The sequence below is a fragment of the Nerophis lumbriciformis genome, linkage group LG26 (genome assembly GCF_033978685.3).
Source record: "Nerophis lumbriciformis linkage group LG26, RoL_Nlum_v2.1, whole genome shotgun sequence".
NCBI classification, from domain to species: Eukaryota; Metazoa; Chordata; class Actinopteri; order Syngnathiformes; family Syngnathidae; genus Nerophis; species Nerophis lumbriciformis.
This window is the reverse complement of record NC_084573.2, coordinates 5,052,323-5,080,000: the sequence shown is the minus strand read 5'-3', so window position 1 is coordinate 5,080,000 and position 27,678 is coordinate 5,052,323. Positions and strand designations below refer to the sequence as shown.

The 27,678-nt window shown below is 40.3% G+C and overlaps 3 protein-coding genes across 4 annotated transcripts in view; 2 read left to right on the top strand and 1 right to left on the bottom strand.

Annotated features, from left to right (window-relative positions):
- The window catches only part of LOC133623960 (uncharacterized), a 74,347-nt gene extending 72,627 nt beyond the window's left edge, over positions 1–1,720 (top strand). Inside the window, exon 3 of the mRNA XM_072916181.1 lies at positions 1–1,720. This exon is cut by the window's left edge and continues 1,146 nt beyond it. Coding sequence (XP_072772282.1) covers positions 1–167 — 167 coding nt within the window. The 3' untranslated portion in view covers positions 168–1,720.
- Positions 1–27,678, top strand: part of LOC133623996 (uncharacterized) — a 70,076-nt gene that overhangs the window by 9,066 nt on the left and 33,332 nt on the right. The window lies entirely within an intron of this gene.
- LOC133623969 (uncharacterized) overlaps positions 8,613–27,678 on the bottom strand; it is a 70,748-nt gene continuing 51,682 nt past the window's right edge. The window contains exons 1-2 of one of the 2 annotated variants that reach the window (XM_061987520.2): positions 25,637–26,016; positions 8,613–11,132 (exon numbers count right to left, since the gene is read on the bottom strand). In XM_061987520.2, coding sequence (XP_061843504.2) covers positions 8,986–11,132; positions 25,637–25,760 — 2,271 coding nt within the window. In that variant the 5' untranslated portion in view covers positions 25,761–26,016 and the 3' untranslated portion in view covers positions 8,613–8,985. Of the gene's footprint in view, positions 11,133–25,636; positions 26,017–27,678 lie in introns of those variants that run through there. The other variant, XM_072916161.1, reaches the window with a different exon arrangement.

Here is a 27,678-nt window from a genome sequence, read left to right as displayed (position 1 = left end):
CAGAATGTGGTAAAAGTTTTATAAATAAGCCAAATTTAAAATCACACATGAGAACACACACTGGAGAAAAACCTTTTTCGTGTTTAATCTGCGGTAAAGATTTTACTCAAAGGCAATCTTTCAAAACGCACAAGAGAACACACACTGGAGATAAACCTTTTTCCTAGTCAGAATGTGGTAAAAGTTTTGTAAATAATCCAAGTTTAAAAGTACACATGAGAACACACACTGGAGAAAAACCTTTTTCATGTTCAATCTGCGGTAAAGATTTTACCCGAAGGGACAATTTAAAAGCACACAAGAGAGGGCACTCTGGTGAAAAACCATACTCCTGTTCAAGCTGCCACAAAAGCTTTCATCACCCAAAATCTATTAAAGCACACATGAGAATACACACACGGGAAAGAAAGTGTTGAGTTGCAGTGTGTGTGGTGAAAGATTCTCCTATAAGTACCAGTGTAAGAAACACAAGTGTGCTGCTGAGAACAGCAGCAGCAAATGAAGATGCAGGATTTGAAATAAACTTTCTAACAACATCAGCACATATAACATGTGTGACATCATTGTTGTGTGTGTAACACAATCTTGTTAATAACATTTATAGATTAGACACTTCAGATTAGTGCTTTTATTTCAGTCAAGTACATGAGTTAATATACACATTTGTGTACTTTAAAATGAACAGAACAATTTGACTGGAAAGGTGGGAATAAACAGTACATAAAATATGTTACATACAATAAACATTTTATGTGTAGATATTCATAATTCACTTTTATACTTATTCATAATAGTGTTTTTGTATAAGTTTTTCGAAATAATGAAGTGTTACATATTTTATTTTCTATTTGTGGATGATTCCATAGATGAACTCCTTTATATGATATACATATTTGTTTTACATGTGTTCATACCTTTGCTTTTGAGTACTGTCATGTCTGTGTAATCATGTTTTGTTTTAGTCATGTCTTGTTTAGTTATTGGACTCTTTAGTTTCTGGCTTTTCACTCCCTTGTCTTGTTTCCATGATTACCCATGAGTTTCACCTGTTCCACGTTTGGACTCATTGTGCACTCTTGTTTGTCACCATAGCAACCCATTAGTTTTCACCTGTCACGTCACGCACTCGTTTCACGTTTTGAGTCACGCACCTGTTTCCGTTAATCATGTCTGTAGTATTTAAGTTCATTGTTTTCAGTTTGTCTTTCTGGTGACATCCCACAATTATGCTCTGCACATTTCTGACACTTGACTTCATGTCCCATCGTTCATGCTGCTCCTTTTAGTCCATGCCAAGTAAGTTTTGTTTATTAATGCTATAGTCTTTTGGTTTCATAGTTTGTTCTCCGCCACTGTGCGCGCTTTTCGTTTGTACTTTATTTTGATATATTAAATAAATCATGTATTTACATTCCCGTCTCGCCCGAGCCAACTTTCCGTTGCATTCCGGAAAAGCAAACACCCAGGACCAAGTCATGACAAGTACACATAAATCCCTCTTAGTTCATATTTACTGGTTCACATCTGAAACATCTTCTGGACCACTTCTGGAAGCATATTATTATTTACTTTATACATCATTTGAACAGTTGTCTTTTATACAATTTTAAAATGTGTGACTTTATGAATCATTTGTTGGGTCTCTATAATCCATTCTATTAATTGTCTTTATTACTCTCCTGTGTAATATGAATATTGTTGTGTGATTGTTTTATATGTATGTCCCCAGACCTTTATGCAATAAACAATGTATGCTTCAACTAAAGTTGTGTACAATAAATGTAGTTAATATTTGTAAGTATGTATTTTATTCCATTCTATTTTTTTGCACTCCATTTTTTTAATGTTTTTTTTATATGACTTACATGTAGTTTCCAGCTTACTTCATCATCTATATTAACTCCTAAACATGTGATTACCTTTATTCCTTTTATTTCAATATTATCCATCATAATTTGTGTTTTACATTTTTACAATATCCAAATAGGATATATTTAGTGCCCTGTGATGAGGTGGCGACTTGTCCAGGGTGTACCCCGCCTCCCGCCCGAATGCAGCTGAGATAGGCTGCAGCACCCCCGCGACCCAGAATGGGACAAGCGGTAGAAAATGGATGGATATTTTTAGTTTTATTGAAGTTTAGTGACAGTTTATTGATGTGCAGCCATCTTTTTATGGTCAAGTTCTCTCTGGATAAAATAAGATGAGAATTAAATCAAGCAGTAACGAAGGTGAAGAATGGAATATTATTATATACATAATTCATTTAACCAGGTAAAGACTCATTGAGAATACAATCTTTTTTTCAAGAACGACTTGACAAAGAGGGCGCAAACAAAGTTACAATAATAATTAAAGCTGCAAGCAGCATTGGTCGGGCCCGCGTATTTGGCAGGTGCTAGTCCTAAGTGTCCCAATACTTTTGTCTACTTTTAGTCTGAAGTGTCCCAAGACTTTTGTCTAGTGTACCTACCTTGTCTGCATTGTGTGGGCATGTTGGTGCTTCCTGCTTTTGAGCAGCCATCTTAAAAAAACAGCAGCGCAGCAGCATCAGTGCAGCGGGTCTTTGAAGGGTCATAAAATCAAAACCGGAGCAGGTATTAAAAAGCTGTTCTATACTTTTATACACAAGGGTTCAATCTCTCTCCTGTGTTAGTTTGAAGCCTAAACGACAAACGCGCTCAGAGGAGATAGATTTTGAAGGAAGGTGACCGGTTTTTACAAAAATGTTGTTTTGAAGGGGGAATAGCAAAGTTCCTGTTGATTTTTGCTGGGGGTTGTCAATTTATGAAATGTAGGTCTAAGTGAGACCTACATTGAGGTTTTTGTTTCATGTCTCTCCGACCTTCCCAGTGGGAGTTACAGGCAGTTTTGTCATTTGTTTCTTCCGAGGAGCAGTTTTTTCTCCGTTTTATTAAAAAATTGCTCTAGAGCGCAATTTTTAAATTTGGGGTTAGGTTTTTTTATTAGATCGCAATTTCTGCTAGTCCTGATGTGTGTGTTCAGTTCGGTGAGTTTTGAAGCATGTTAAGGGGGTCAAATTACAGCTCAAAGAGGCAAAAGGGACTGTTTTTAGTACATGTTTGTCTTGAAGGGGGAATTGCCAACTTCCTGTTGATTTTGTGCCCGAGGAAATTAATTAATGAAAAGTAGGGCAATTTTGAGTTTTGGGGTTCGTTTTTTTTATTAAAAGACAATTTTCGCAGGTCCTGATGTGTGGGTCAAATATGGTGAGTTTTGAAGCATGTTAAGTGGGTCAAATTAGTGCTCAAAGAGGCGGCGGAATAATAATAAAACCTTAGAAAAACAATAGGTCCTTATGTCCCATTGCAAAAGGACTCCCGTTGGGATTCCTTTTACAATGGGCCATGCGGGCCCTAATTACAACAGAACAACAGCAGTCATGCCACAACAGGTCAAAAAATATTTAAAACGATTAAGTATAAGTTCAATTTAAAAGCAAGTACATTTCCCAAGAGAACTGGTTTCTCCATCTTTTAAAATGGACTTAAACTCCCCCAAAGTGATCAATTCTGGTAGCCTCAGATCTTTCTGGATGTCATTCCATGACCAGGGAGCAGCATAACTGAATGCTATTTTTTTCCAAGTTCTGTGTTGGCTCTAGGAACCAACATGTGGAGGACATCCTGTGAGCGTAGGCTGTAATGACTGGAGTCGGTCAAGACGTGGACTATGGTGTGTTTGTTTTCCCGAGATGCAAGTAAAGCTGGACTGGTCATGGCGTGAAGGTGAATACATATTTATTTAAAACACTAACAAACTACAAAAAAAGGAAGCAAACAAAAGGCGCGCACAAGGGCGGAAGTACAAAAAACTTGGCTAATGAAACAAAAACTAGGACAAAGGCAAAACTATGGACGTGAAACTAATAAACACGTACTGTGGCATGGCATGAAGCATGAATAACAAGTGTCAGGAATGTGCAGAGCTAGACAGGGGTATGAATCCGGGTGTCGCCAGAACGACAAACTGAAAACAATGAACTTAAATACTAGTGACATGATTAGTGAAAACAGGTGCGTGGCTCAAAACGTGAAACAGGTGGGGGAACACCCCACGCGCAAAATCCTGGACTTCAACCCGCAGCGAGCTGGCTGGAGACGCCCTAGAGGCGCCCCCAGGACTCGCTGGCTGGATGTATTAGCCCAGGACCTTAAGGCCTGCAATGTGACTATGGCACAAGCTCAACACCTTGCCCACAACAGACCCAGATGGAGAGACCTGGTTGCTATGGTCGGCTCTACGCGCCCTGAAGTGCAAGAGGACTAAGTAAGTAAGTAAGTATTTTGTCCTAATGACTGTCTGGATAAAGTGAGGAGGCTATAATTTAGGAAAACAATTTATTTCACAAATGGGCTAGAATAAGTAACACATTTTTACAGGTAGCTAAATTCGACAGAACACCTGCATCATCTTCTCAACAACACCCACATTCTTACATACAACATATTCAAAAATGGCGGTAATAGATAAATACAAAGTGTATTCGAATCCATCCATCCATCCATTTTCTACCGCTTATTCCCTTCGGGTTCGCGGGGGGGCGCCGGAGCCTATCTCAGCTACAATCGGGCGGAAGGCGGGGTACATCCTGGACAAGTCGCCACCTCATCACAGGGTCAACACAGATAGACAAGACAACATTCACACACTAGGGCCAATTTAGTGTTGCCAATCAACCTATCCCCAGGTGCATGTCTTTGGAGGTGGGAGGAAGCCGGAGTACCCGGAGGGAACCCACGCAGTCACGGGGAGAACATGCAAACTCAACACAGAAAGATCCCGAGCCCGGGTTTGAACCCAGGACTACTCAGGACCTTCGTATTGTGCGGCACATGCACTAACCCCTCTGCCACTGCGCTGCCTGTGTATTAGAATACAAACAATTATTGACGATGTTTACTCTATTAAAGGACATATATGTGCACATGTATGCACTGATTAAAAATACAGAACTATAATGCCCACGTTTAGACTTTCTTTTCCTCCTTCTTCTTCTTCTTTCTATTTCCAGCAGACTAGTAGAAGATCTTATGTGTATTGCTGCCCTCCACAGGCTATTAACAGAATGTCCTCCTTCTGTCCTATGGCCCACACTACAGACTTGGACACAAACAGGACAGGAAGTAAAAAGCAGCTTTAAGGAAGTCAAAAACAAAATGTATGCATTCTTTCCAACGGCCGCTGGGTGGCAGCAGAGGCTCCATGTATTACCTGAAGAAACATTTGACTTCTGACCTTTCCACATTATTTATCTCATCTTTACTGCTGGAGTTCAGCTCACTGAGGATGTAAGCTCCATTTTGGTATTTTAATCATCTTTAATTATTCATAAACAGACTTAAAACAAACCATTATTATCATTACTAACTCATTTTTTTCACTCTCTACTAATTTAAACAATTCTAGCACAAAAACATTCAGGATGTTCATACAAACAATATTACACATCCCCAAATGTACCACTTTATTATGGTATTAATATCATATATTATTACATTGAATATTCACATGTTTATAACAGTGCTGAACATTTTAATTTCCCCTCGGGGATTAATAAAGTATTTCTGATTCTGATCATTACATCACTCTCATAAAGCCTTTAAAGCTGAATATGTTTTTTACCATAGCTCAGCTTCACAATGTTGGAATAATATTCTTCTATTGTTTAGAATATTACACTTGACTCTTTTTCTTTGCTCAAATGAACAGGATGAAAGTGTCTTTAATTGTCACTACTGAGTGTAACTACCGTATTTTCCGCACCATAAGCCGCCCTGGGTTATAAGCCGCGCCTTCAATGAACGGCATATTTTAAAACGTTGTCCACCTATAAGCCGCCCCGTGTTGTAAGCCGCATCTAACTGCGCTAAAGGAATGTCAAAAAAACAGTCAGATAGGTCAGTCAAACTTTAATAATATATTAAAAACCAGCGTGATGTGGGCGCGCATGGAGTCGTATATCAACATGGACGGAGCTGCGTGAAAAAAGCCACCCGGCCTCTTCGCGTAAACTTACCTTAACCACTCGCTCATCTTTTCTTCATCCATCCATCCCTTCGAGTTAGCTTTTATGATGACGCCGGCTGGAAAGGTCTCTTTTGGCAAGGTCTTCCTTTTGAATATCACCATGGGTGGAAGTTTCTGGCCATTAGCATGGCAAGCTAGAACCACAGTGAAGGATGACTTCTCATTCCCTGTGGTGCGAATATTCACCGTACGTGCTCCCGTTGTATCCACAGTGCGGTTCACAGGAATATCAAAAGTCAGTGGAACCTCGTCCATGTTGATAATGTTCTCTGGCCGGATCTTTTTTTCAGCTATCTTGTTTTTACAATATGCACGGAAAGTAGCCAGCTTTTCTTGAAAGTCTTTAGGCAGTTGCTGTGAAATAGTAGTCCGTGTGCGGATGGAGAGATTGCGTCTTTTCATGAACCGGAAACCTGTCGCTTAGTAGGAGCCATTTTGTGGTCTTTACAGATGTAAACACACAAAGGAAATGAAACGTAATATCCGCGCCCTTCTTCTTCTTCTACGGGGGCGGGTGGTTGCTTACAGTAGAAGAAGAAGCGCTTCCTCTTCTATGGGGGCGGGTGCTTACCTTGGCGGTTGCTTGCGTAGAAGAAGAAGCACTTCCTCTTCTACGGGGAAAAAAGATGGCGGCTGTTTACCGTAGTTGCGAGACCGAAACTTTATGAAAATGAATCTTAATATTAATCCATATATAAAGCGCACCGGGTTATAAGCCGCACTGTCAGCTTTTGAGTAAATTTGTGGTTTTTAGGTGCGGCTAATAGTGCGGAAAATACGGTATATATAATTATGTATATAATAATCTTCCATTCTTCACCTTCATTACCGCTTGATTTAACTCTCATCTTATTTTATCCAGAGAGAACTTGACCATAAAAAGATGGCTGCACATCAATAAACTGCCACTAAACTTCAATAAAACTAAATATATCATATTTGGAGATTGTAAAAATGTAAAACACAATTTACGATGGATAATACTGAAATGAAAGGAATAAAGGTAATCACATGTTTAGGAGTTAATATAGATGATGAAGTAAGCTTGACACTACATATAAATCATATAAAGAAAATCTAAAATAAATGGAGTGCAATACTAAATAGAATAGAATACATACTTACAAATATTAACTACAATTATTGTACCCATCTTCAGTTGAAGCATACATTGTTTATTGCATAAAGGTCTGGGGACATACATATAAAACAATCACACAACAATATTCATATTACAAAAGAGAGTAATAAAGATAATTAACAGAATGGATTATAGAGACCCAACTAATGACTCATAAAGTCACACATTTTAAAAGTAAATGATCTTGTATAAATGTTATAAAGTAAATAATAATATGCTTGACTGAAATAAAAGCACTAACCTGAAGTGTCTAATCCATAAATGTTAGAATCATATTAACAAGATTGTGTTACACACACAACAATGATGTCACACATGTTATATGCAGAGGTGGGTAGAGTAGCCAGAAATTGTACTCAAGTAAGAGTACTGTTACTTTAGAGATTTATTACTCAAGTAAAAGTAATGAGTAGTCACCCAAATATTTACTTGAGTAAAAGTAAAAAGTATGTTGTGAAAAAACTACTCAAGTACTGAGTAACTGATGAGTAACATACACACACATATCATATATATATATATATATATATATATATATATATATATATATATATATATATATATATATATATATATATATATATGTGGGGAAAAAAATCACAAGACTATTTCATCTCTACAGGCCTGTTTCATGAGGGGGGGGTTCCCTCAATCATCAGGAGATTTTATATATATATATATATATATATATATATATATATATACATATATATATATACATACATATATACACATACATTGATATATACAGTATATCATTTATATTTATTTATTTTGCCGTTTTTGTTTACATGTTAAAGGTGTTTTAATGAATATACATGCATGTTTAACACATATAGATTCCTTTCTTTCATGAAGACAAGAATATAAGTTGGTGTATTACCTGATTCTGATGACTTGCATTGATTGTAATCAGACAGCAGTGCTTAACGTCCACGTTTTCAAATGCAGGAGAAAAAAAGTTCCTCCTTTCTGTCTAATACCACATGAAAGCGGTTGGTTTTTGGTATCTTATTTGTCCAGCTTCCATATTCGTTTTCACACACTTTACAAGAAATACATTGGCGGCAAATTCCGTAGCTTGCTAGCTTGTTTGCGCTGGCTTTCGGAGACTCTTATTTTGAAAGCGCAGGCGCGATGGAGCGGCACTTTTATTGTGAAGACAGGAACTGTGCAGTCAGTCTTTAGGCTTGTGACGGGATGTACGTTTGAAATAAAAAAAGTGTCTTTTTTCCTTCACACTTTTGATTGATTGATTGAAACTTGTATTAGTAGATTGCACAGTACAGTACATATTCCGTACAATTGACCACTATATGGTAACACCCCAATAAGTTTTTCAACTTGTTTAAGTCAGATCATGTGACCACCTGGCTCTGTTTGATTGGTCCAACGTCACCAGTGACTGCATCTGATTGGTGGAACGGAGTCAAACGTCACTAGTGACTGCATTTTATTGGTGGAACGGAGTGAAACGTCACCAGTAAGGCAGGCACTTTGAAGGTCTGTCTGACAGACCAAAACAAACAAAGCGTGCATTAACAGATCGATAAAAATTAGTAGCGAGTAGCGAGCTGAATGTAGATAAAAGTAGCGGAGTAAAAGTAGCGTTTCTTCTCTATAAATATACTCAAGTAAAAGTAAAAGTAAGTTGCATTAAAACTACTCTTAGAAGTACAATTTATCCCAAAAGTTACTCAAGTAGATGTAACGGAGTAAATGTAGCGCGTTACTACCCACCTCTGGTTATATGTGCTGATGTTGTCAGAAAGTTTATTTCAAATCCTGCATCTTCATTTGCTGCTGCTGTTCTCACCAGCACACTTGTGTTTCTCACACTGGTACTTATAGGAGAATCTTTCACCACACACACTGCAACTCAACACTTTCTCTCCTGTGTGTGTTCTCATGTGTCCTGTAAGAGTGTTTAGGTGACGAAAGCTTTTGTTGCAGCTTAAACAGGAGTATGGTTTTTCACCAGAGTGCGTTCTCATGTGTAATTTTAATTGGGCCCTTTGAGTAAAACCTTTACCGCAGGTTAAACATGAAAAAGGTTTTTCACCAGTGTGTATTCTCATGTGTATTTTTAAACTTTGACTTTTAACTAAACTTTTACCACATTCTGAGCAGGAAATAGGTTTTTCTCCAGAGTGTATTCTCATGTGTCCCTTTAAAATTTGATTTGATACAAAACTTTTACCACATTCTGAGCAGGAAAAAGGTTTTTCTCCAGTGTGTATTCTCATGTGTGATTTGAATTGGTCCCTTCGAGTAAAATCTTTACCGCAGATTGAACATGGAAAAAGGTTTTCTCCAGTGTGTATTCTCATGTGTCCCTTTAAACTTTGATTTGTTACAAAACTTTGACCACATTCTGAGCAGGAAAAAGGTTTTTCTCCGGTGTGTGTTCTCATGTGTACTTTTAAAATTTGAGTTAATAAAAAACTTTTGCCACATTCTGAGCAGGAAAAAGGTTTTTCTCCAGTGTGTATTCTCATGTGTGTTTTCAAACTGCTCCTTTGAGTAAAATCTTTATCGCAGATTGAACATGAAAAAGGTTTTTCTCCAGTGTGTGTTCTCATGTGTACTTTTAAATTTTGACTTACTGCAAAACCTTTACCACATTCTGAGCAGGAAAAATGTTTTTCTCCAGTGTGTGTTCTCATGTGTTGCTTTAAACTGTGACTTACTGCAAAATTTGTACCACTTTCTGAGCAGGAAAAATGTTTTTCTCCAGTGTGTGTTCTCATGTGTTGCTTTAAACTGTGACTTACTGCAAAGCTTTTACCACATTCTGAGCAGGAAAAAGGTTTTTCTCCATTGTGTATTCTCATGTGTGCCTTCAAATGGTTCCTTTGAGTAAAATCTCTACCACATTCTGAGCAGGAAAAATGTTTTTCTCCAGTGTGTGTTCTCATGTGTTGCTTTAAACTGTAACTTACTGCAAAGCTTCTACCACATTCTGAGCAGGAAAAAGGTTTTTCTCCAGTGTGTATTCTCATGTGTGCCTTCAAATGGTTCCTTTGAGTAAAATCTCTACCACATTCTGAGCAGGAAAAAGGTTTTTCTCCAGTGTGTGTTCTCATGTGTGCTTTTAAACTTTGACTTACTGCAAAACTTTTACCACATTCTGAGCAGGAAAAAGGTTTTTCTCCAGTGTGTGTTCTCATGTGTTTTTTCAAAATACTAGGAGTTTTAAAGGTTTTGTCACAGAGAGAACATGTGAAGCGTGTGTTGTCAGTGTGACATGTCTTATCATCTTTAGAGTCTTCATCATCAGTGTCAGGAGAGTGTGACGTTGTGTCCTCACTATCTGATAGTGGAGCTAAGAGCTTGTCTGCTTGTGATCCTCCACAGTGGTCTCCATCAGCTTCTGTTGTCATGTGTTGAGTTGAGCTGCTGCTTGGAGGCTCTGCCTCTCTCTTCTCCTCACTCTCACCTTTGACCTCATCTTCACTCTTCACTATGACAACAATCACTGGCATCTTGGTGACATCAACCTCCTCCAGTCCTTCAAGATGCTCTCCCTCCTGACTGATGCTGTGTTCCTCCTCTTCCTCTTTAATGTGAGGGCTCAGTGGGTCCTTCTCTTCATCCTTAATGTGAGGGCTCAGTGGATCCACCGCTTCTTCTTTAAAATGGGGTGTCAGTGGGTATTCCTCTTCCTTCTTAATGCGGGAGGGCTGTGGCTCCTCCGTCCGCATCTTGAAGCTCCACTTCTGTTCACTCTCACCTTTGACCTCATCACCTTCACTCTTCACACTGATGAGGTGTCTCTTGTCTTCCTCTATGAAGTGGGGGGACAGCCGCTGTTTTTCCTCATCTTTAAAGTGGGTGGGCTGTGGCTCCTCTTCTTTCACGTGGAGGTGCTGTGACCTCTTCTGCTCCATACTGGAGGACCCCTCCTGCTGCTCAGGTGGACGATATTTTTCACAGACGTCTGCAGGACACAAGAAGACAAACACATGCTGGGATCAAAATAGATCAGATTTTACCAATTCAGATTTCATTTTCGATTCTGCTTTACGATTCAGTTATTTGTGGACTCACTTTTGTTTTCACATTGAGTAAAAAGGAAAAGAAACAGGTCGATTAGCATCAACTTTGACTACCGTATTTTCCGCACTATTAGCCGCACCTAAAAACCACAAATTTTCACAAAAGCTGACAGTGCGGCTTATAACCTGGTGCGCCTTATATATGGATTAATATAAATATTTATTTTCATAAAGTTTCTGTCTCGCAACTACGGTAAACAGCCGCCATCTTTTTTCCCCGTAGAAGAGGAAGCGCTTCTTCTTCTATGGTAAGCAACCGCCAAGGTAAGCACCCGCCCCCATAGAAGAGGAAGCGCTTCTTCTTCTACTGTAAGCAACCACCCGCCCCCATAGAAGAAGAAGCGCGCGGGCGGGTATTACGTTTCATTTCATTTGTGTGTTTACATCTGTAAAGACCACAAAATGGCTCCTACTAAGCGACACGCGTATAATGCAGAATTTAAACTTAAGGCAATATTTAACCAAAGAACTCCAACCGCTCGATATTGGTGTCAACAGGGCATTTAAAGCACGACTGCGAACGGCGTGGGAACAATGGATGACCGAAGGCGAACACACCTTCACTAAGACAGGGAGACAGCGCCGGACGACATACGGCAACATCTGCCAGTGGATCGTAAATGCCTGGGCGGATATTTCGGTCACAACTGTGGTCCGAGCTTTCCGGAAGGCAATGACTTCGACGAGACGGAGCCGGCCATTTTGGATCCCGTATTCGCCCAACTTTTTAATTCGGACACCGAAGGAGAAGAATTCGAGGGATTTATGAATGAAGAATAACTTCAGAAAGTGAGCGTTATGTTTATTTTGTGTGTTGTGACATTAACGTTCGAGCAACATTAAGTTATTGATGTTATTGCTCTGCACTATTTTGAATTTTACTATGTTTGTGATTGCACATTTGCACATTACCGTACATTTTGGGAGTGAACAGAGTTGTTAGAACGCTGGTTTTTAATATATTATTAAAGTTTGACTGACCTATCTGACTGTTTTTTTGACATTCCCTTTAGCGCAGTTAGATGCGGCTTATAACACGGTGCGGCTTATAGGTGGACAAAGTTTTGAAATATGCCGTTCATTGAAGGCGCGGCTTATAACCCAGGGCGGCTTATGGTGCGGAAAATACAGTTGAGAAGTAACATGAGCGTACAAAGCCAACAGTGAGGTCTTAAGAGGCACAGATTTTACGGGTCCCCCATGAGGTGTGTCGGAGGCAGATATTTACATATATCCGAATTTAAGTGTTACTTCTTTTCATTTCATTTTCATATTACAAAACAGCTAGTGTTTTTCTTCCAAGTGTGGTCTTTTGGTTGTCTGCAAAACTGGGTGCTTAACCTTGAAGTGAGGAATGTTAGAGAGAGACTTAAGAGGAGAGGGGGTTTGGTCAAGAGAGCGATTGAATGTTCTATGCTGGACTGGTCTCAATGTATATATGCAAAGCTTTGCAAATATATTACAAAATACCTATTCTGTCTCTGGTGGTTTTTCTACTCAGCTTTAAGTGTCGTAAAGAGCTTGGGAGCGACTTGTGACTTGAATTCCCTGGGAGGAACAACTGGTCCAAAACGCAAGAATTTGGGGGCCTCGTCCGGTGCGACACGCTGAGAATTGGACACCTCCTGCACTCTTCTGGACAGACTCAATAGTGGCCAAACATAAAACAAGGTAAGCAGAGCCTTTTTCTAAAATCTGCTTTGGGAGTCTGTCTTGAAGTATGTACCGTATTTTCCGCACCATAAGGCGCCCTGGGTTATAAGCCGCGCCTTCAATGAACGGCATATTTCAAAACTTTGTCCACCTATAAGCCGCCCCGTGTTGTAAGCCGCATCTAACTGCGCTAAAGGAATGTCAAAAAAACAGTCAAATAGGTCAGTCAAACTTTAATAATATATTAAAACCAGCGTGATGTGGGCGCGCATGGAATCGTATATCAACATGGACGAAGCTGCGTGAAAAAAGCCACCCGGCCTCTTCGCGTAAACTTAAACTTACCTTAACCACTCGCTCATCTTTTCTTCATCCATCCCTTCGAGTTAGCTTTTATGATGACGCCGGCTGGAAAGGTCTCTTTTGGCAAGGTCTTCCTTTTGAATATCACCATGGGTGGAAGTTTCTGGCCATTAGCATGGCAAGCTAGAACCACAGTGAAGGATGACTTCTCATTCCCTGTGGTGCGAATATTCACCGTACGTGCTCCCGTTGTATCCACAGTGCGGTTCACAGGAATATCAGTTGCTGTGAAATAGTAATCCGTGTGCGGATGGAGAGATTGCGTCTTTTCATGAACCGGATCCCTGTCGTTTAGTAGGAGCCATTTTGTGGTCTTTACAGATGTAAACACACAAAGGAAATGAAGTACGGTAATATCCGCGCGCTTTTTCTTCTTCTACGCGGGCGGGTGGTTGCTTACAGTAGAAGAAGAAGCGCTTCCTGTTCTATGGGGGCGGGTGCTTACCTTGGCGGTTGCTTGCGTAGAAGAAGAAGCGCTTCCTGTTCTCCCGGGAAAAAAGATGGCGGCTGTTTACCGTAGTTACGAGACCGAAACTTTATGAAAATGAATCTTAATATTTATCCATATATAAAGCGCACCGGGTTATAAGGCGCACTGTCAGCTTTTGAGAAAATTTGTGGTTTTTAGGTGCGCCTTATAGTGCGGAAAATACGGTAAGTCAAACACTGTTTGTACCCCAGACACAGAGTGGACATTTTAATGGATTGATTGCATTTTTGCCTTGTCCGCCATTACATAAAAAGTTGTAAATAAGCGGTCAACTCGTGTCATTGTGTCTCGACTACCGTGACGGGCAGTTTCATTGACGAATAAACTAATAGTTGGGTGTAGCTCACCCTGGGTCATTGGTCGTCGCCTAAACGAGTAACGGGTTTGAGGCCCTTCGTACTGTACGATAAATTCTGAGTAACGGGTTTGAGGCCCTTGGTACTGTACGATAAATTCTGAGTAACGGGTTTGAGGCCCTTGGTACGGTACGATAAATTCTGAGTAATGGGTTTGAGGCCCTTCGTACGGTACGATAAATTCTGAGTAATGGGTTTGAGGCCCTTCGTACGGTACGATAAATTCTGAGTAATGGGTTTGAGGCCCTTCGTATGGTACGATAAATTCTGAGACAAAAGACACAATGGCCACGGAGTGTGACAGATAAGAATGTGATGGCGGTTGGGGAGGAAGTGTGATGACTGTACTGTTGTCAACAATGAAATTAGCAGGTAGAGTTTAAAAAAAAAAAAAAAAAAAAAAAAAAAAGAGAACGTTTCTTGAAAGGGTTAAGAAGGAGTTTACAATACTCGAAAAGTCGTGAACTCAAACCTTTGGTAAATAAAGAAAAGTAACTGGAAGTTTTATGGTAAAGTGAAACACAGAGAAAGAGCTTTCGTGCAGCTTTTTCCTTGTGTGTGTGTGTGCTGCTGGTTGCGTGGGTGTGTGTGTGCTGCTGGTTGTGTGTGTGTGCTGAGAGCATACGCGTGCTTGTGTGTGTGTGTGTGTGTGCGCTCGCTTGTGTGTGTGTGTGTTGCTCCGTCTATCCGCGGGGATAGACGGAGGGGGGGAACAAGGTGAATTAGATAAGGACATGGCTCGAGCACAGGGCGAGAAACCTAACGGTTTAAAAGAAGGCTTACAGAACTTATGTGCTCGAGAATGTAAACGTTTGACGGAAGAGAAAAGAAAGTTAGAGAAGAATAAGATCAAATGGACGGGCTGTTCTTTAGCATGTCGCGCATGCGCAAGACTATTCAAACGACCCGCCCAAACTTTGACTAAGCCAACGCCCCCTACTCCATTGACAAGGGAGGGAGGTACTCACACGCCCCCTCTATGATTGAACCTACCTCCAAAACTTAAAATGTCTCCATCGGCTCAAATTCTTAACCCCTTCCTTTGCACGTCTGACCATTTTCCTCCGGCAGATGGCAACCTCGCGCGTGCATACCAGACATTGTTGACACATAAAGCTGCTATTAGGGGCCAATTTCAATATAAGCATTTTGCCGTCACATGCAAGCCATTGTTGACCTTGCTTTCCCACCTGTACCTCAGAGAGGGAACCTTTGGCTAAACACTTTGGACAAAGCTAACCCTGATATACACGGTGCCAGAAACAACACATGGCAGGGACATCTTATTCATCACATGCAAAATTGGACAGAGCAGGATGAAAACAACAAGGCTGGTGGTAGAGTAACAAGGAAACAACTACTTAAATTACAGATCGCTGAAGATGAAAAGTTAAAAGAACCAAAAGGTCAAAGATCAGCTAGCGTATATTCAGCAGTGGGTGACCTTGCTTTTGAGTCCCAGCAGGTGGAGGAAAGAATCCTCAACAGACGTGCGACCAGACGGTTGGACTCGGGTGGTGGACACGGTGCTTTAAGGCCAAGACAGGGTGAAAACTGTTTCATCTGTGACCAGCCGGGTCACTGGCAACGTGAATGTCCTAACTCCTCTGAACGAGACAGGCTCCCAATTGCAGCCAAAACATCATACAGGCATGTCAAAGGACGCCCAAGGCAGAAGCCCCAGCAGGAAATACAGACAGGCCCCCTGCTGGACATAAGTGTCAACGGACAATGTTATCAGTTTGTGATTGACACTGGTGCCACCCACTCATTTGTGAATGCAGAGGTACCAAAGAAACTGTGTGCTTCCTTTTTGAAGGTCGAAGGCTTCGCTGAGGTCACAAGAATGTTACCGGTCACCAAACCTCTTCCGGTTCAGATTGCTGGACTCTCGTTGAAGCACCCCTCCGTGGTTGACCTGCACACACCTTGCCTAATTGGTAATGACCTCCTTTACAGACTGTACCCTGACATTCAATATCGCACAGAAGGAACCTTCCTGGTGTTACCTGACGGCACCAAGCTGCGACACCACTACCAAAGCTCCTCCATGAGCTCATACCACAGCCTGAAACACCAGAAATGGCTGACATCTCCAACTGCTCTATCAGTGAAAACCCTGGCTGACTGAGATGCTTCCGTGTGTACCGCCACCCGACTCGCCTCATGTTCATGCCAGGAGGCCTTTGACTCCTATATATTTATATATGTTGGAACTCAAGGTGTGGCTGCTCATGTTGACATATCTTTGCTACAACTAGCATAGTATAAGATGGACACAATGGCTGTCCCACATTGTTCCCTTGCTCTTTGCCCCGCCTACATAACCAAAGACTTAAGTCCAATGATAAAACACGGCATAGCTGCCACTCATTGCACCGACACCCAAATACCACATTTTCTATTGTTTAAATTTTCTATTAAGCACATAGCTATGGGCTGCACTTTGGACACCCCGGCTGTAGGCTACGAGGAGCTAGCAGCTACACAACAGCTGAGCTAAAACGACACATTACATTTAAGCATATCAAACAATTATAGTTGCTTATTACATACGCCATGACAGAAGTCTGATAGAATGTAGTCAGTAACAAACGTGTCCACATCATTCGACTTTCTACAACATGAGCTTGACTTAATTTGTTATTGTGGCCACCAGGCGTGGTGAAATGTCAAATTACTATTGTGAAAAGCATCCGCCATAAGGTTAGTGTTTTTCTAGTATTTGTGTCGATATAAATATAGGCATATTTTGAAGCTTTCACCATATTGAATAAGTTACATAAAATTTAGGGTTTAGTTGAGTTTGAGTTATTTCTGATTTCGCTAAGGGGTCCCCTACCCTAATACCACCCTCCAGTGGTCCACAGAGACTGAAATGACTTTCATTGACCTCAAACATGACCTGTCCTCCGCCCCTGCTCTTGCTGTACTTGACTATTAGCTGACCTTATTCTTGGATATTTCTGAAAGTGATAGTATTACTGACACAGTCTCTTTTTCAGAAACAGAAGGGGGAGGAGTTGAGGGTGGATTCAGACTCCTTACAACAAAATCGACAATCATCCGACTCTGACACATTCCATAGTTTTAACATTTTTCCCGTGGGTGAGAAGTTATAACTAAATTTAACTTGAAAATAACGATTTTGCACACCGATTGTAGTTTAGTAGATCAATTTGGAATATGGAGGAGGTGAGGGTGAACCGTGTATAGTTTTTGACTTCATTGATATGATCAATCCGGTGAAAGGGAAAAGATACTTGCTGACTTGTGTTGACAATCACAGAGTTTGGCCGGAAGCAACCCCAACCTCAAAAGAGGATGCAAAATCAGTAATTAAATGGCTTGTGAATGACCTAATTCCCCGACATGGTTTCCCCAAAAAGATTAGGTCAGACAAAACACCCATTTTAAAATTACTCACTTAGCCTTGGTCGAAAATGCTCTTGGACTAGAACACAGGTTCGGTTTGGGGGTACCATCTTCAGTCCCAAGGTAAGGTTGAAAGGATGAACCAGAATATCAAAAACGAATTGGCTAAAATCTGTGCACAGACCAAATTGAATTGGATTGACATGTTGCAATTAGCGTTAATGATCATTCGAATGTCCGTGAATAAAACTGTTTTACCGCCCTTTGAGTTTTTCACCCTATGAACTACATACAGGTCAGCCCCTTCCCAGGATCAACACCCCCCTGGAAGAAGGAATCAGCGTAAAACCAAAATGGTATTTTACACAAAATGCAGAATTTGTGTGCCAGTTCTTCTGTACAGATTCGAGGATGACAGCCCGCCACTCCAGATTCCCTTCCGTCCACTGAGAGGGTCAAGATCAAGGTCATCAAACGCAAGTGTTCGGAGCCCAGGTGGAATGGTCCCTTCAAGGTCGTGGTATGGACGTCCCACGCCCTTCGACTAGCTGGTACAGGGGACACCTGGTACCACCTCTACCTCCGCACTCCCGAGGAGGAGCCTGCCACGGAAGGGGCCCAGAAGACGACGCTGAGAGACACCTCTCTCCGTTGAGCTGCCGTCTACCGTCGTGTAGATCTTCCAGATTTTCTACCTACAATACTCTGATCAACTTCTATATTGTATACCATTGATTGAGACCAGTCCATATGCTAGATGTTTCTTAGTTTTTCTTGCTTGTTTTCAGCATAAGAATTTGTGTCGTTACATTAAGTGAAAAGTTTGATGTTTATCCCCGTCTCGTTACCGGAATTACTCTGATTTTGATAGATGAAAGGCAGTATGTTATACCCAGTAGGATTCCCTGACGGACTGATGTTTGGGCTTGCTCTACTGACCTTGTGTCTCAATTCTTCCTTCCCGACGACAGTGACTGACAAGTGTCATAGAACGTACGGCGGACTTAAAATAGACTTGGTCAAGGGGGACAGCAAGACTTACTTTTTTGACCTATGCAGAGTGATTAAGTGCGAGGGAAAAATTAGTTCTTACCGTGCTAGTAACCTCTATCTTTGTTACGACTCAAACCTGAACTATTGGTGTCGGATGCGGACAACATACTCTGGTAAGTGGTGCCCCTTTTGGAAGCAGGTAACCCACTACACAGGGCCCTTAGACTACCATGACCCTTTATATGCCAACATACCTCCACAATTCAAAGTTATTCTGAGAGGGATGACCTTTCAGAGGAACTTTGATCGGTCCCAGAACCCCCTTTCCCTTACAATTGCCAGAGCAGGTGTTATGCTTACAAAGGCTCTCACATCTGTGTATACTAATGACATCACCACCGAAGACCTGGTAGCTTTGACATTAGGAGCAGGTGCAGGCAACCTGTGGCTTAGGTGGATGACTAGCATGGCTAAGAGCCAAAACCTGGGTGACTGTGTTGCTTGTTCCGCTGGACGTCCCTTTCCCCACACTTACCCCGCCCCTTTTAAGTTGACTGACACTAATGGCTCAAACTGTCTTATCTCCTTGTTTTCTGAACCCACACCGTCAGGTTGTGATTTGTTGGCTAGTGTGTACCCTCCTGTTGACAATTTCACCCGACTTCTTCCCTTTGTGGCCCAAAAGCTGAAATACACGTGTTTTCAATTTACAGGACCCCCTTCATCCCCCTACAAATTGGGTGACATTAACCCCTCCTGGTGCACCACCCTGATAGATGGCTCAAGGATAGGCCCTTGGGCACGAGCTGACTTATTCTGGTATTGTGGGGAGCACAGATTGTACATTAGAATCCCGACGTCAGCCGTTGGACTTTGTGCTATGGTTAGACTGGTGACCCCAGTCACCCTAGAGCAGCGTTTCTCAAAGTGTGGGGCGCGCCCCACTGGTGGGGAATAGAGACATGACAGGTGGGGCGCGAGGAACGGGAGGAAATTTCACTTTAAATTTTTTTTTTAATTATTATATTTTTAGATTATTTTTTTTACTATGCTTTCATTTTCTATACACACTGTAAATCACTTTGTGATTCTGTCTGTGAAATCCGCTATATAAATAAATGGAAATTACCGGTACTTATTTTTACTGTAGGCTTTATATTTCTCGGTAGGAGCGAAAGTTTGACAGACATAGCAACAGTAACTAATGGGGGCGGGGCTAAGCGGAACAAACTTTCGAGCGGATGGGTAGCAGGCTAATGTGTGGATCACAATTACACAAATATATACATTTGTGACTCACACCTCAAAGGTCGTCGAGCCAGAGCCAGAGCCTGCAGAGAAACAAAAATGTGACGGGCACACACTGTGTCATTCACCGGGAAGCACTCGCGTCAAGGCAGCTCAGCCCCGAACTCAATGAGGTTTTAACAGATGTTGTGAGCGCGGTGAATTTGATCAAAACACGACCACTGAAAGCGCGACTGTTCTCTGCACTGTGTGAGGAAATGGGAGCTGATCATACAGCCGTGCTGTTTCACAGTGAAGCAAGGTGGCTCTCCTGGGGGAAAGTGCTGTCACTTGCCCTGTCTTGCCAAATGCATAGCTCCTCCTTTTTTTTTTGCAAAGATTGCAAAGTGGCACTTTTATTGTATTTATTATTGAACTTGATGCAAGTTATTTGATTTATTATTGAACTTGATGCAAGTTATAACACTTTTTTTGATTTATTATTGAACTTGATGCAAGTTATAACACTTTTGTTTTATTTATTATTGAACTTGATGCAAGTTATAACACTTTTTTTGATTTATTATTGAACTTGATGCAAGTTATAACACTTTTTTTGATTTATTATTGAACTTGATGCAAGTTATAACACTTTTATTTGATTTATTATTGAACTTGATGCAAGTTATAACACTTTTTTGATTTATTACTGAACGTGATGCAAGTTATAACACTTTTTTGGATTTATTATTGAACTTGATGCAAGTTATAACAGTTTTTTTTATTTATTATTGAACGTGATGCAAGTTATAACACTTTTTTTGATTTATTATTGAACTTGATGCAAGTTATAACACTTTTGTTTTATTTATTATTGAACTTGATGGAAGTTATTTTATTTATTATTGAACTTGATGCAAGTTATACCACAGCTGCACAGTTATTTTATTTATTATTGAACTTAATGTTATTTTATGTTATTGAGTTCGAATGTATACAACTTGATGTTCAATAAATTTGAAAATGTTAAAGCTTGGCATTAGCGCTCTGTTGGGGCGATGGGGGCAGGTGGGGCTTGAAAACTCCCCCTTGTCCAAAGTGGGGGATGACAAAAAAAGTTTGAGAACCACTGCCCTAGAGGGTACCAAATTAACACCCCTTGGAACTCCTGTTTCAGCGGCCTCTCTAACTTCCCGCAGAAGACGCCATGTTTTATCTCGGAGGAGTGTAACGGGCTCCTTTGATTTGATGAGAAACCCTGAGGGTGTTTACTTTGATGCAATTGGACAACCAAGGGGGGTCCCACCACAACATAAATTGTGGTGTGAATCCTGTGCAGGTTTCCAGAACCTTCCTATAATTGGTGCTATTTTCCCTGTGACTGCTACTAAAAATGTAGAACGCATTAACTATGTTTTTTATAATCTGTTGAGACTGACCAACCTGACTCGTGATGCTGTTGAGGGGCTTGCTGAACAACCTGGATTTGCTATGTCACTGAAGGGGGTCAAGCAAAGTGGTGACTTTCGAGAAATGCTAGTTTCCTTCCCTGACAGTGACGACAATGACATAGATTCCATCCGTTTATCTCCCATGTAACTATGCTTTTAAATTTTTACTAGCTTGCTCAAAGAGGGGCGTATTTTAGAAGTGTTGTACTAGTGATAAAGATCTTTTTAGAAGATCTGAAGGGGGAATTGTCGGAGGCAGATATTTACATATATCCGAATTTAAATGTTACTTCTTTTGATTTCAATGTCATATTACAAAACAGCTAGTGTTTTTCTTCCAAATGTGGTCTTTTGGTTGTCTGCAAGTAAACTGTGTGTGTTAACCTTGAATTCTTTGGAATGTGTTTTGATAAGCATTTGTTTTGGCTAGAGACAGAGGACTGCCAGGGACTTAAGGGGGGAGAGGGTGTTTCGGGGGACAGACCATTTTTGGCGGCGCGATAGAATGTTATAGGCTGGACTGGTCTCAAAAAATATATTCACAAAGCTTTGCCAATATATTACAAAATACCTATTCTGTCTCTGGTGGTTTTTTCAACTCAGCTTTAAGTGTCGTAAAGAGCTTGGGAGCGACTTGTGACTTGAATTCCCTGGGAGGAACAACTGGTCCAAAACGCAACAGTACAGGTAAAAGCCAGTAAATTAGAATATTTTGAAAAACTTGATTTATTTCAGTAACTGCATTCAAAAGGTGTAACTTGTACATTATATTTATTCATTGCACACAGACTGATGCATTCAAATATTTATTTCATTTAATTTTGATGATTTGAAGTGGCAACAAATGAAAATCCGAAATTCCGTGTGTCACAAAATTAGAATATTACTTAAGGCTAATACAAAAAAGGGATTTTTAGAAATGTTGGCCAACTGAAAAGTATGAAAATGAAAAATATGAGCATGTACAATACTCAATACTTGGTTGGAGCTCCTTTTGCCTCAATTACTGCGTTAATGCGGCGTGGCATGGAGTCGATGAGTTTCTGGCACTGCTCAGGTGTTATGAGAGCCCAGGTTGCTCTGATAGTGGCCTTCAACTCTTCTGCGTTTTTGGGTCTGGCATTCTGCATCTTCCTTTTCACAATACCCCACAGATTTTCTATGGGGCTAAGGTCAGGGGAGTTGGCGGGCCAATTTAGAACAGAAATACCACGGTCCGTAAACCAGGCACGGGTAGATTTTGCGCTGTGTGCAGGCGCCAAGTCCTGTTGGAACTTGAAATCTCCATCTCCATAGAGCAGGTCAGCAGCAGGAAGCATGAAGTGCTCTAAAACTTGCTGGTAGACGGCTGCGTTGACCCTGGATCTCAGGAAACAGAGTGGACCGACACCAGCAGATGACATGGCACCCCAAACCATCACTGATGGTGGAAACTTTACACTAGACTTCAGGCAACGTGGATCCTGTGCCTCTCCTGTCTTCCTCCAGACTCTGGGACCTCGATTTCCAAAGGAAATGCAAAATTTGCATGGTTGGGTGATGGTTTGGGGTGCCATGTCATCTGCTGGTGTCGGTCCACTCTGTTTCCTGAGATCCAGGGTCAACGCAGCCGTCTACCAGCAAGTTTTAGAGCACTTCATGCTTCCTGCTGCTGACCTGCTCTATGGAGATGGAGATTTCAAGTTCCAACAGGACTTGGCGCCTGCACACAGTGCAAAATCTACCCGTGCCTGGTTTACGGACCATGGTATTTCTGTTCTAAATTGGCCCGCCAACTCCCCTGACCTTAGCCCCATAGAAAATCTGTGGGGTATTGTGAAAAGGAAGATGCAGAATGCCAGACCCAAAAACGCAGAAGAGTTGAAGGCCACTATCAGAGCAACCTGGGCTCTCATAACACCTGAGCAGTGCCAGAAACTCATCGACTCCACGCCACGCCACATTAACGCAGTAATTGAGGCAAAAGGAGCTCCAACCAAGTATTGAGTATTGTACATGCTCATATTTTTCATTTTCATACTTTTCAGTTGGCCAACATTTCTAAAAATCCCTTTTTTGTATTAGCCTTAAGTAATATTCTAATTTTGTGACACACGGAATTTTGGATTTTCATTTGTTGCCACTTCAAATCATCAAAATTAAATGAAATAAACATTTGAATGCATCAGTCTGTGTGCAATGAATAAATATAATGTACAAGTTACACCTTTTGAATGCAATTACTGAAATAAATCAAGTTTTTCAAAATATTCTAATTTACTGGCTTTTACCTGTATATAACGATGGTTAAAATCAGGCACTTTGAAGCTTTTTTAGGGATATTGCGTGATGGGTAAAATTTTGAAAAAAACTTCGAAAAATAAAATACGCCACTGGGAACTGATTTTTAACGGTTTTAACCCTTCTGAAATTGTGATAATGTTCCCCTTTAACACGTGCTAATTATTTAGTATCTGGTGACGTTTTTCAGCGTTTGGGAAGCTGTTTTTATACCCAATCATGGCACCCACCTGTTCCCAATTATCCTGCACACCTGTGGGATGTTCCAAATAAGTGTTTGATGAGCATTCCTCAACTTTATCAGTATTTATTGCCACCTTTCCCAACTTCTTTGTCACATGTTGCTGGCATCAAATTTTAAAGTTAATGATTTTTTGCAAAAAAAAAAAAAAATGTTTATCAGTTTGAACATCAAATATGTTGTCTTTGTAGCATATTCAACTGAATATGGGTTGAAAATAAGGCTGAAACGACGCGTCGACGTAGTCGACGTCATCGATTACATAAATACGTCGACGCTGTTTTTGTGCGTCGACGCGTCGCATACCGTATTTCCTTGAATAGCCGCCGGGGCTAATTAATTTAAAACCTCTTCTCACTCCTGCCCTTACCAAAAGGCGTGGGGTAAATTTAGGCCTGCGCTTATAAATTTGAGTGATGTAAGGATACCATCATGAAAAGCATATTTAATTAAAAAAAAAAAAACTTTATTATGGTCTTACCTTTACTTATGAGTCCATGCGCAGCTGCTTCTGATCAAAAGCATCGATAACTTGTTTATAGAAGTCTTCCTTATCTTTCTTCAGTTTTAAAAGTCTCTCTGTCTCGATGGAGATCTTCCTTTAAGTATTACCTCCTGCTTCCATTGAAAGTCCAGTTTAGAAAACTGCTTTATTTTAGATATGTAATCCTCCTTGTTAAAAGTGCAAGCAAACGATCGCTGCTCACTCTTGTTGCTTGTTGTCTTCTTCTGCAGTACCGGTAGTCGCAAGAAGGATCACTAGCGCCCTCTACCACCAGGAGGCGGGAGTCATTTAATGACTCATATTTGACACACGCAGCTACGGTATATTAATAAAACATAGCTGCTTACTGTTCTTTTTAGCATATTCAATAGCTTGGACCTTAAATCCTACTGAATAGCTCTTAATCTTCTTCCCTTTATGCGATTTCAAATTATTTAAATCAGCCTCCTTCATTTTGAAAATGATGACAGGTGAAGTGTCACTCATGACGTGACGAAATTGACCCTGCGGAAGTTCTAGAAATATGCTAATTATTTTGCGAAACGAGTTTGACCCGGCGAAAATTCCAGACATGCGCTAATAAAATTAATATTTTGCGAAACGAGTTTGAGCCGGCGGTAAGGCCAAGCATGCGCTAATTATTTTGCGAAACGAGTTTGACCCGGCAGTAATTCGAGGCATGCGAATACTATGCCAATTCAAGGAAATACGCACTTTTTTGTATTGGATGTTTATCTTTATTTTTGCACATTTTAAAGCAAAATAAGCAATACTTTTACTTTTGAAATGCTTATACTATTGCAGAATATTAAGATTTGCACTGTATGTTTATTTTATATTTGCACATTAAAAAGCAAATAAGCTACTTTTAAATTTTGTTAAATGTTAAAAGTTTTAAATGTTTACATTGTTACAGAATATTTTGTCATGTTGTTGTCAATGTTGACTGAGTGGCCATACTTTTTTTTTTTGTAAATAAAAGCCATGCCTTTTGAAAAAACTTATTTTTTCATCTTCATTTTGAATAAAAAAAATAATCGGTAAAAGGAAAAATAATCTATAGATTAACCGATTAATCGAAAAAATAATCTATAGATTAATCGATAGAAAAATAATCGTTAGCTGCAGCCTTAGTTGAAAATGATTTGCAAATCATTGTATTCCGTTTATATTTACATCTAACACAATTTCCCAACTCATATGGAAACGGGGTTGGTACATATCTGATTAAAAACAACATTATTTTAGTTATTCTAATTATAAGTGTGCCAAATCACCTATATTTGAACATTATCTAATGGAAATGACTGCTGTCTGATAATCACATTAATAACACAATAACAATCATGTGTCTGAGTACACCTATTAATCAAAATTAATCTAACACGTCATGTTCATGTTAATGATGAAATATAAAGTTAGTAAACATGTGAGAGTAAGAAGTAAACAAACCTGTTCCGTGGAACACAACTTGAGGTTTCTTGTAAACAGCCTCCAGTAGTTGACGTAGTCTTTTGTTCTCTTCTTTTGTTCTGGAAAGTTCCTCTTTGTACTCTGCCATCGTTCTTTCGCACATTTTCACACAATCACAACACTTTACACTCACACTTGATCTTGACTAAGCGATGTGTTGATCAAATCCGCGTCTCTTGGTTAGCAGCTAACAAGCTAAGCTAACTAGCACGCTAAGCTAACTAGCATGCTAAGCTAACTAGCGCGCTAAAACAACTAGCAAGCTACGCGGGCCTAATAATATCCAAAGTTGACTGAGACGAGTGGAGTTTATCCTGACACGGAGGATGAATAAAGTGTAGTTAGTAGCGAGGCTTAGAAGCGTGTGTGGAGTAAAGGACGACTTTGCTGCAAAGCGCATATCCTCCACGCATGCGTCACTTAGGGGCGGGGCCAAAGACTCATAGCGATGGGCAAGTCATGAACGATTCATTCTAAATGTATGTTTTCATGGTGTCTACACAAAAAAAAACACGGCAACAAATGATCCATCCATCCATTTATCTACCGCGTGTCCCTTTCGGGGTCGCAGGGGGTGCTGGAGCCTATCTCAGCTGCATCTTGGCGGAAGGCGGGATACACCCTGGACACGTCGCCGCCTCATCGCAGGGCCAACACAGATAGACAGACAAGTATATAAACTGTATTTGACTTTAAATCAGATAAATACGAAAATAATTAACTAGTACTGCTTTTAATGCACTCACCAAATTTACTGTATAAATTGTTCAAGCTAATAGCATTGTTCTTTACTTAAAAAACAACAACTTGACAATGGTTATTGTTTGCACTATGGCATTAAAATGCAATTTGTGTATTTTCTGTGAGTGTTTGGAGTTATTACAGGGAACTCAGCTACCATTATACTTTAAAATGCTAATTGCTTCTCCTCATACATTGTAGCCTGAGTGTTGGATATTCTAATATTTTTTCAGGGCTGTTTGGCTCGACTGTAATGTGTGCACTAAACACATGGACTGATACAGTCTTGCAATTTATACTACAAGCTACATTATTGCATTCCTCTCATATTGACTCCTACTAGTCATGCTGCATCCTTCCAGTTATATTGAATGTATATGGAACTCATACTTGCCAACCTTGAGACCTCCCATTTCGGGAGGTGGGGGGTGGGGGTGGGGGGCGTGGTCGGGGGTGGGGCGGGGGGCGTGGTTGGGGCGTGGTTAAGATATATATATATATATATATATATGTATACATATATATATATTTATATAAGAAATACTTGACTTTCAGTGAATTCTAGCTATATATATTTTTTTTTTACATATATATATATATATATATATATATATAAAGAAATACTTGAATTTCAGTGTTCATTTATTTACACATATAAACACACATAACACTCATCTACTCATTGTTGTTGAATTAGCCATCCTTGTTCTATTCTCTGTCACTATTTCAGAACACACACATTATACAAATATACATTATAAAATCAATAAGAAAACGGGAGCTCTAATTTGGGAGTCTGAATTAGGATCAGAAGTTCCTATATAAACATTGCGCACTCACGTCGCCTTTTTGTATTGATTACTGCAGCTGTGCACTGGATTCATTCACAAATACAAACTACAACTCACAAACACTTTAGAGTTAGGCTCCACCATCAGAATGTGTACTTAAACTTATAAAGATCACATGGATATTATTCAGTGAGTTGATTCACCAAAACTAACCTGTTAAACAGGAGGAAAAACCACACAGGATGTTTCAATTGTTCACAGACTGGTCGCTCTCATCAGAATGACAAGACACTTCCGGTCTGCAGGTGATAGCATTCAATTGGGAAGAAACGCCCTACTGCCCCCTACTGACCAATGTGAATACTGATAAATGTGTAATGACAGCTCCAAAAACGAATTCAAACCACAAAATAAAATAAATAAATCAATACAAAAATGTGACACATTATGGGTGGGTCACATATGCATGTACAGTAGATGGCAGTATTG